Genomic DNA, 10,647 nt, shown 5'->3' with positions numbered 1-10,647 from the left:
AAAAAAAAAAAAAAAAAAAAAGAAAGAAAGAAAAGAAAAGCATCTGCTAATGTGGCATGAGGAGACCAGGCTCTGTCCCAAGCTGACAGGAACCTGATGGCTTGCCCACATGGTGCTGGATTTTGAGGCATGAAGAATTCAAGAGCGAAGGGGTCACAGGGCCACTCAAGCCAGGCAGTGTGTGGCAGGGAGTCCCTGCACGAAGTAATTGAGAGGGAGGGAGGGAGGCTGTGAGAGGCCATTGTGTGAAGCTGTGATGGGGAAGCCTAGGTGGCTGCGGAGACCACAGGATGCTGGAGATGCCAGACTATGAGACACCACCGAAGGAGAGCTGCACAAAGATTCTGCCCAAAGGAGGAAGCTATAGGCAGCAAAGTGAAGGAGCCAAGTCACCCTAAGCAGCCCAGGGTTTCCCTCCATACCCCAGTCCTCCCTCCTGGAATGGACATTTATCCTCATTAGGGTTTCTATTGCTGTGATAAAACATCATGACCAAAAGCTACTTGAGGATGAAAATATTTATTTCACCTTACACTTTAAGTCCATCATCCAAGAAGCCCTGGAAGGAACCTGGAAGCAGGAACTGGCACAGAAGCCATGGAACGGACTGCTTACTGGCTTGTTCCGTAGTTTGCTCAGCCTGCTTTCTTATAGCATCTAGGACCACCTGCTCAGGGATGGCACTGCCTACAATGGCTCTTCAATAGCAATCATTAATCAAGAAAATACCTTACAAACTTGCCTGCAGGTAAATCTTATGGAAGCATTTTCCCAATTCCTCGTGCCAGCTGTGTCTAGGTTTGTGTCAAGCTGGCAGAACTGACCAGCACAGAATGTACCTTCTATGCCACTATATATTCAAAGTATCTACTTTGCTTGTGTGTGTGTGTGTGTGTGTGTGTGTGTGTGTGTGTGTGTGTGTGTGTAGGATCACAGTTAAGAGATTACCTTGAAGCCAGGTGGCACATACCTTTAATCCCAGTCCTTGGAGGCAGGGGCAGTCAGATCTCTGTTGGTCTACACAGCAAGTTCCAGGACAACCAAGGCTACCCAGAGAAACCCTATCTTGGAAAAAACAAACAAACAAACAAACAAACAAAACCCCCAAAACCAAAACAGAACCCTTGACTCCCAAAAGAGACTTTGAACTTGGACTTTTAAACAGCGTTTAGACTAAAGGACTATGGGTCCAAATGCATTTTGCATTGGATATGATCAAGAGTTTACAGGGGTCAGAGAGTGGAACGTGGTAGTTAGAAGGGACAGTGTTCCCCCATAGGCTCATGGTCTTGAAGACTTGGTGCCCAGCTGGTCATACTATTTGAGCAGCTGGTGTCGCCTTCTTAGAGGAAGTACCTCATGGGCGAGGCCTGATATAATTGCCTTGCCCAAGTCCCAATTTGCTCTACTTTGTGTTTGAAAAGTCTGAGCTGTCCTCTTCCTGCTCCTGCTGCCATGCATGCTGCCAGCTGCCATGCTCGCCCCCAATCCCCAATCTCCCACATCTGTCAGGTTAGACTCGTATCCCTCTAGAACAGTAAGCCATAATAAACTTCCATACACTGCTTATTTTATCATTGCATCATAAAAGTAACTAATATAACATCTTAGCATCTAGAAAGAAAGGATCTCAAACTAGGCAGAAAGGTAGGAAATGGCCCAACAGGAGCGGCCAGTCAGCCAGTGAGCACGGTGGCAGCTTCTACAAGCTATAGACCGATTAGGCTTTTAGACCAGAGATGCCTTAGTTGCCATGGAGACCCCCCCCCCAAAAAAAAAAAACGCTATGCAAGTGAAGCAAGCATCTGTTATGGGATAGTGGGTAGATGCTGGCTTGGGCAGGAAGGTCATGACCTGACCCATGACGTCTCTGGTTATGCCTCCCTGATCTTGGGGTCCCTAACAAAGTTGACAAGCATCTCTATGAAGGTATCACTTGACTAATGAAGCAGAAAAATCTGTGCATCAGCCACCGTGACAGGGAAACCACCTGGACAGCATCCAGGGTTCCCAGGGAGCAGGCCATCTTTTTGCATAGATACTCTACTGAGTCATTTTGCTACTGACAGACTTGCTTCTTAATTCTTTAGAGAGAGTGAGCTTGCAAACATACATGCTTGGGAGCCAATGGCTTGACTGGATAGCTGGAGGAAGGAGGGGAGAGCACAGGGTGACTATGCCTAGGTGTGGTGCCAGGAGTATGAATGACATATCAGAAGACCCTGAAACACAAAAGATGCCGCTTAACAACCACGTGGGCATGATGCTCATGATGCAAATGTAGGCTAATCATCTTTTCTGCTCACGTTGATGCATCCATGGCTCAGTATGAAACAAAGCACCCACCAGGCCACAGTTGCAGAAAGGATGCCCAGTCTGAGCTAGACCACAGGTCCTGCCCTCACCAGGGTTAATGATATGGTTCGCTGTAGGAACCAGAGAGCTCCTTGTGGGAAGCTGGTTACAATGGACGTTTTTATAACAGAAGCGGGCAATGATTTGTCCTCCCTGAAAAAGCCACTTGGGCTGGACACAGATTATTCATGCCCCTTCTCTGGTCTCACCAGAGGCTCCTAGACAGCCATGGCATCTCCCAGATGCCACCTAGAACTTCCCAGAGACTGGGTCACATCTAACACCACCTCAATGTAACTCAATTGCCTAGGAAGTCTGGGGACACACCCTGGTGCCACCATGACACCCTTGCAGGGGCACATGCTGCGAACCTGTGACTCATGTCACCAGGGGATGCTAAGCCACAGCCGGAAACCATGGGTAAACATAGAAGCAGCTACTCTCTTACTCCACAGCACGCTTGCAAAACTGTTTCCTCCCAGAAGCACTGCTCTGGCAAAATGGAATTTCATCTCCAAGAGAAGTCCTTCCCTGAGACATCCCAGTTCTAGCCACAGAGTGAGACAAAGCTGGAGCTAGTCATTTCAGCCTCCCCTTGCTTCAGGGAAATGAACACCCATGGGAATTGTGGGTGACCTTTGTGGTCACTGACACTGAGGGTACTGGGTAGGACTCAGAGCAGCCTTTGTGGTCACTGACACTGAGGATACCGGGTAGGACTCAGAGCAGCCTTTGTGGTCACTGACACTGAGGGTACCGGGTAGGACTCAGAGCAGCCTTATATCCATCTTTTCTTAATTTGTGTTACTCCAAGCTACTGCATGTGCTTTTTTCCTTCCCTCTGACTTTAATCTTTCATTTTCACTCATCTTTGGAGTTTTGCTGTACAGCTCAGGCTAACCTGGAAATCACAGGGAGGCCCAGGCTAAGTTGGTTAACTTGGCTTCCTGAGATTACAGATATGCATCACCACATAGGTCTGGCCATCCTTCCCTTCCAAAGCACAAATCAGGACCCACCTCCATAGACACCCTATCAACAGACACACACACACACACACACACACACACACACACACACGCACACGCATACACACATACACACTCACACACATGCACACACACACGCATACATGCACACACACACACACACAGACACATACGCACACGCATACATACATACACACTCACACATACATACATGCACACGCACACACACTCACACATACACTGACACACACACGCGCACACACACAAGCATGCACACACACACGCATGCACACAGACACACATGCACGCACACGCACGCACATACACATACACACACATACACACACACGCATGCACACAGACACACACACACACACACGCATACACGCACACACAGACACACAGGTAAAAAGGTTTTGCTTTTGTTTTGTTTTTCCAGACAATATTTCTCTGTGTTGTCCTGGCTGTCCTAGAACTTGCTCTGTAGACCAGGGTGGCCTCACGCTCAGATCCACTTGCCTCTGCCTCCAGAGGACTGGCATTAAAGGGGTGTCCTACCATGCCCAGCTCTGTTGTTATTGTTTTTAGTTGGAGCACAAACTAGAACCTACCATTTTCCAATTGGCAATGTCTCCATATCATACTCAGAACCCCAGGTCCTCAGGACATGAGAGGCCTTCCATTTGGCCATTACCTCTGACCACAGTGCCCTCTTCTGTCCAAGCTTCCTGAGCTCAGTCACTCTGGTCTTGTTGAAGCTCGGTGGAGCATCTGCTGCTGCTCCAGGAGACCTCACTACCTCTTCCTTATCACCCAGGTTACTGCTCAGGGTCGCTCCTGCCCCTTCCTGTTCTCCCCTGCCCTCCTCATTTTCCTGAGAACACCAGTGACTTAGGGAATCCTACCAGGAAGCCATTCAAATGCTGGCATGTATAGTACCCCTCTGGATCTGAGGGCCCTTTGGATGACAAACTCTTCTGTGGATACTCAAGCCCCTTTATTTAAAATAGTATCCTTAGCACATAACATACACACATCCTCCTGAATTCTTGAAATCATCTCTAGATGGCTCACAAAACTAGTACAGTGTAAAGAGTGTGCACATTTGTTCAGGTCTAGTGACTAGGTCATGAAAAGGCTGGGGCTGGAGCATGGAGCATGTAGCATGTGTGAGACCCTGGGTTCATGCTCAAGGGAGAGGAGCCTGGGCATGTTCAATGAAGAAATAACTCCTCTCAGTATTTCCGGCGGGTTAACTCTGTAGATGGTGTAGGTATAGCACTGTGGGGTGACATGGTTTGGCCCTGAGCACCCCCCACCTTGCTGCCTTCTGCATGGTGCCTTTGTCCTAACAAATAGATCCCTGCTCATCATTCTCCTCTCACAGAGCTTTAAGGGATAGAGGGGCTCTGTCCTGTTCACTGCTCTCTGACGCAGAGCAGATGCTCACTACAGAGGGAGGCAGGGAGGGTGAGCAGACAAGGGAGAACCTTTTCGGGACCAATCTGTTCCTGACACCGTTGGGTGCTGTTCTGGGAGCGAGGCTTACCCTTCTCCTGTACTAACACTGACGGCAGGGGACTGAACACCCGCACAGAGGCAGAGAGGGGCGAGGGGGGCTGGACTCACAGTCCTTGACTCTGTTCCACCCTCTACACCATGAACAGGTCACTGAGCTCAAGCAGCTAGAGATTCCATCCTGGGAGCCTGACTCTTGCCAGTACAACAGGAGAGCAGGGCAGGGCTAGCCTTTCCCCTTCTCCCAGAGCTACCAAGCCCAACCTCCTCTGACCTGCTTCTTATTCTGTGACTACTAGGAACCACCCTAATATCATCAATGTTTTATATGAGAGCACTCAACACCTTCCCAATTCACCCCCACCCCTTTTTTTCTTCCTTTCTCTCTCTCTTTCTTTGGTTTTTCTAGATAAGGCTTCTCTGTATAGTCCTGGCTGTCTTAGAACTAGCTCTATAGATCAGGCTGGCTATAAACTCAGATATCTGCCTAAGTGCTGAGGTTAAAGGCATGTACCACCACACCATCTTTTTTCTTCCCCCCAGTTCAGAGTCTCGTGTAGCCCGAGTTAGCCCCATACTCGCTATCTAACCGAGGAGGATCTTGAACTTCTGGTTTTCCTGCTTCCATCTCCCAAGTGCTGAGAATCCCGGCATGTGACACTCTGCATCCTTTCATGCTAGGGCCTGAGCTCAGGGCTTTGTGAATGCTGGGCCAGCACTCCACCAAACGAATGGCCTATTAGCCATGCACCCCAACACCCCTTTTCTTAAACCAGTCAGTTAGTTTTGTTGTTTTCAAATCAAGAACCCTAAGAGTTTTTTCTCTGCTTTTCTTTTATAAATAAAAAACAAAAAGGTTACACAAATCATGAAACAGGCTTCTTGGCTGTACATGAAGGCTGAAAGAAACGCTCTCCGTTCCTAACAAGCTAGTGTTGTCCATGCTTTTCTGCTCTTTGTTGGTATCTGAGCATGTGCAGCATGATAGACAATCGCTGAAGCACTTTTGATTGACCCAAACCCCGGAATGATGACACGCTTGCTCCAGACCCCTAATTGTGACACAGCCTTTGCAGGTGGTGAGTTAAAATGAGGGCACTTAAGTGAGACTGATGTCTTTACAAGAGGGGGAACATGGGTTGGCAGCAGGGCGAATGCCACAGAGTGTGCAGGTGGAGACGGGCTGCATGGGCCAGCCAGGGAGCCCTGAGGCTGGCAGAAGCTAGGAGACGTCCAGCACAGTGTTCCTGTAGCCCTAAAACAACAACAATACCCTCCACACCAGAACCTTAGGTCTCTAGCCTGGTCGTCGGTTTACACTGGCACAGCTCTGCAGCAACTCAGGTGTGGGTGGAGACTTGACAGGAGTTTGAAATCCAGAGTAACCCAGATAACAACTTCCACACTGCCCTGGCTACAAGATGGAAAAGCGCAGAATCCTCTGGCGCCTCAGGCTCCCTGGTCCCAGACAAAAGATTCCAGGAAGCCCCAAGACTCACCATTGGATGTTTTCATCTGCCGTCGCCGCCCTACGCGGTCCAGCCCGATGGGAGTGCTCTGGGAGAAGGTGAAGGGCCGGAGGCGGGCAGACACAGCCTTGTAGGGTGGAACTTGGTGTGCAGGCACGGGAGGCCTGGCTGCTGGCTGCGAAAGGAAGTGAGAAGCTGTGAGAAGGTGCCAGGAAGTCTCAGCTCCTGCGAGCCACAAAACGGTTCTGTGTTCTCGCCCTGAAGCCACTGGCAGATGCGGAGTGTCTTCTTCAAAGCCCGCCAGCGGCTGCAGGCTGCACCAACCTCAGCAGCAATAGGCTGTTCTAAAGTTTCACCAGGCAGCTTCAAAGCTGGCTGGGTCACACTTCTTCCCACTTGTGAGAGACATGCCGGTTGGGGAACAGGGAGAGAAAGAGAGGCCTCTGAGGGAGAGGAAGGCTGAGGCAGCAGCAGAGCTGTGAGCGACAGTTAGAAAAGTACGGTGGCCACAGTAGCATCTGAGGATGCAAGGGCTAGACCACAGAACACAGGCACGGTCACAGATCTCCAGTTTATTTAAAAAGGATTTATTTGGAGGGCTAGAGTGATGGCTCGGGAGTTAAGAGTGCTGGCTGTTATACCAGAGGGCCTGGATTTAAATCCCAGCACCCACATGGAAGCTCACAGCTCTCTGTAACTCCAGTTCCAGGGGATCTGACACACACATACATGTAGGCAACGCACATAACGTTAAAAATAAATGTCATTAATTTTTTTATTTTACATAGTGTGTGTGTGTGTGTGTGTGTGTGTGTGTGTGTGTGTGTGTGTGTGACCTATCAGAGGCCCAAAGAGGGTGTCTGATCCCCTGGTACTGCAGTTGTGGATGTGAGCTACCTCACATGGGTGTTCTATAAGAGGAGCAAGAAGTGTCTCCCCGACCAATGCTGTCTCTAGTCCTGTGCTCTAGGGTGTACACCAGGGTCTCACTCTGTAGACCAGGCTGGCCTCAGTCCCACAAGTTCTCCGACTCAGCCTCCTGTCTTCTAGAATTACAGGTACAAGCACCATGTGTGGACACAATTCTATTTTGACCTTTAGAAACAAAGTGTGTTCTAAGTACCTCAGACTATATATCCCTCAATTGTGTCTTGCATTTAGACACATTACAATTTGCTTTCCTTGAGTTAGAAATATTTCCCAACAAGTGGAGCACCTTAAAACAAAAAGATCTTAAAGACCTTGTAGTATCTTTAACTTCAGTTTTGCTTGTGTCTTTTGCTTGTTTCTGAGGCAAGATCTCATAATCCACGATGGTCTCCCTTAGCTGAACAAACTTGAATTCCTCATTCCCACCTAGTTCCCTCTCCCAAGAGCTGGGTTCACAGCTGTGTGCCACCACACCAGGCTTATAACTTTACTTGAAGAATTTGACTGAACTGAGTTAAGCAAGGGTTTTTGAGTGTTTGTTACAAGCAGGACATTGTGCTGAGCTTGGCAGGAAAAACTTTAACACACAGCCCAAGCCCAATGTAGAATTTCTTTTTTTTTTTTTCCAGAGAATTCTACAGGTAATTTAAGAAAGTACCTAGCAGGTTTTCAATATGAAACTGAGCATATAAGTTATTATATAAACTATTCTGTGACCGTCTGAGCATGATCATGTGTTAGTTGGCACAGAGAAGTAAAGAAGTTTGACTTTCACCAAGATAGAGCCTTTATACGAATATTCCATAACCTTAAAGTGCTCACTATGCACTTAAGAAATGCTTGCCAAATGTGCTGGGGGGAGTCAATGGTGTTTATGGTCAAACCTGCAACCCAAAAGCAAAACAAGGAAAGGTGGTGTTGCTCCATGGTAGAGAGCTCACCCAGCAAGGCTGCGTCCATCCTAGGAACGGTGGGTGATGAATCACTGGGGACAGACATGATTTTAGAAGACAGAGAAATTACTTCCTCACCTAGCATGGTCCTCTGCTTTGTTTTGGGGAAGAGATGGAAGAAACACAGGGCTTCCCAAATGAAAACAAATGCTATCTCTGCGCTCCAGCCACCCCCATCCCCTTCTCTTTCATCTTTACTTCGTTCCTATGTTTGCATTCTAACAACGGACCACTCAGCCTTTCGAAAATCACTCCCCTCAGGAAGTAAACCAGATAAAGCCAGGCTGTGGTCCCCCGGCTCAGGTCTCAGGGCTTTTCAGACAAATGGCCAGTCTGTGTTGTGAGCTGAGGCTCCAGGAAAGGAGATCAGAAAGCAGATGATGAGAGAGCGGACTGTTAGTGTGGACCCAAGCAGGTTTCAAAGTCAGGAAGAAAAGGCGTGAGGAGGAATGTCCTCCTCCAGAAGGAAAAGCAGTGTCCAGTTTAGTCTGCAGGGAAGACAGAGGCAGGGAGCTGAGCATCTCTGCTGGCCATGCTCTTACTTGGACCAAGAGGTTCTCCACATCTTCTACCTGGGTGTTGCCATAGAAGCTGACCCCTCCAATCACAGATATAGGTCGCCTTCTCCGGCCTCCCCTGGAACAGCCTGGGGGGGCGCATGGATCCTGGCTGGTGGTGGTCACACTTGCTGGGTGCATCCTGTCCACGTGGTTCTCATCGGGAGGGTCTGCAGCAATGGCATCTTCAGGAATGGACAAGCTTCTGCTGGCCAGCTGGCCATAGTCAGACAGTGGTCGTGGCCGGGTGCGCCGCCCCGAGCCCCACCTCCTCCTGGAGATTCGAGGCGCCTCATTCTGCTCCTCCTCCAGGGCTGAGCCCTGCCGGTCATCCTCAGTCACCACCTTAGCAAATGAACAGGCTGAGTGAGCTCAGAGATCCAGGCAGGCAGGTGTGAACAGTGGAGCAGACGTCTGCTGCCCCCTCCTACTCTGCAGAGCCACAGACAGTGAGAACACAACCAACTGTGGATTAAATGAGCGGTATTTATTCCAGACTGAGTTAACTCTGCAGCTTAAGAGATCTTTGGGGGACCAGTGATGAGCTACAATGAGACACATTAAAGAACACCGGCAGGTCTACAATAATAAAATGAATATACGACTAAGGTGGGCATTCCCCAAATATGCTTAAGAGCAGGAGGTTAGCCACAGCAGCCAGACGTGACTGTATAATAAGTTAAATGTGTAACAAGATCTACATCTTCTTTCAGTGTGGATGATACTGACACTTAGAAGGTGTAATGAGATTATATCCAGGGCTGAGAGGGCTCAACATTTGAGGAACCCACCCCCACCCCCCTCATCCCCCAAACAGCCACAGTCTGATGGGAGTGACCTGAACTAGGTAGGATTCCTGAACTATCAGACTACAAACATGGTGTAGGCTTGGACAAGTCAAGGCTAACCTTGGCTCTCAGACTGGATAAATTCCACAATCCCATTTTCTTTTTCTTCTTCTTCTTCTTCTTCTTTTTTTTTTCCTGTACTGGAACTCACCCTGTAGACCAGGTTGGCCTCGAACTCAGAAATCCACCTGTCTCTGCCTCCCAAGTGCTGGGATGAAAGGCATGCGCCACCACTGCCCGGCACAATCCTATTTTCTATGGCCCTCAGCTGGGCACGGCGGTCCACGCAGCAGTCTCAGTGCTTGGGAGACAGAGACAAGAGGACAGTGGATTCAAGCTAGTCTGGGCTACCTAAAGAAGATGAAGATTCTGTGACTCTAGAAGAGACAATGCTTTTTTGCTAGAGGTCCCAGAATCAAACCTAGGGCTTTCTGTGTGCTGAGCAAGCACTCCACCAAGTATTACCACCAAGCTAGATACCACCACTTCTAATTCTTCAAATGAGTCTTCCCTCTTTAGGGTGGGGAGGGAAGGAGGCTATGGACCCCAGACTGGCTCTGAACTCCAAACTATTCCCTGCCATTCCTACACAAGCAGTTATGATGAGCCACCAGGCCCACCCAGGCTCACATACTTCTTCAAAAGCAATCAGGAAAACGTGCAGGTTGGAATTAGGCAGACTTCCACATCTCTCCCTGTCAGGGCCAGGGGCTGGCTGAGCAACCTCCGGCAAGTGACTGAAATATCTGTTAGGATAGGCAGGATAACCTTATCAGGTAAAGTCAGCTGTCACTCTACAAAGATGGCCAGAGTAGCATCCCCAGGGCTTGTCCTGCCTAGAAATAGGTACCTGTCTACTTCACAGATCCCAAAACCTGGATGCAGGCAGGACTGGGCTGGTCCAGAGTCTGGCTAAGTTGTCAGCACCAGGCACAACAGTTACTCTGAGCCAAGCCTGAATTTATTTAAGTACCCAGCCCAACACTATTCTCCTCTCTCTCTCTCTCTCTCTCTCTCTCTCTCTCTCT

At 49.0% G+C, this 10,647-nt stretch overlaps 1 protein-coding gene across 5 annotated transcripts in view; it reads right to left on the bottom strand.

Annotated features, from left to right (window-relative positions):
- The window catches only part of Spata13 (spermatogenesis associated 13), a 134,930-nt gene that overhangs the window by 51,269 nt on the left and 73,014 nt on the right, over window positions 1–10,647 (bottom strand). For 3 of the 5 annotated variants that reach the window (XM_031361626.1, XM_031361627.1, XM_031361628.1), the window contains exons 3-4: window positions 8,757–9,116; window positions 6,362–6,506 (exon numbers count right to left, since the gene is read on the bottom strand). In XM_031361626.1, the coding sequence (XP_031217486.1) occupies window positions 6,362–6,506; window positions 8,757–9,116 (505 nt within the window). The remainder of the gene's footprint in view (window positions 1–6,361; window positions 6,507–8,756; window positions 9,117–10,647) is intronic. The other 2 variants (XM_031361625.1, XM_031361629.1) reach the window with 2 other exon arrangements.

The sequence above is a fragment of the Mastomys coucha genome, unplaced genomic scaffold (assembly GCF_008632895.1).
Source record: "Mastomys coucha isolate ucsf_1 unplaced genomic scaffold, UCSF_Mcou_1 pScaffold9, whole genome shotgun sequence".
In the NCBI taxonomy this organism is placed as follows: domain Eukaryota; kingdom Metazoa; phylum Chordata; class Mammalia; order Rodentia; family Muridae; genus Mastomys; species Mastomys coucha.
The sequence above is the reverse complement of the archived record's forward strand: the minus strand, read 5'-3'. Positions and strand labels throughout refer to the sequence as shown.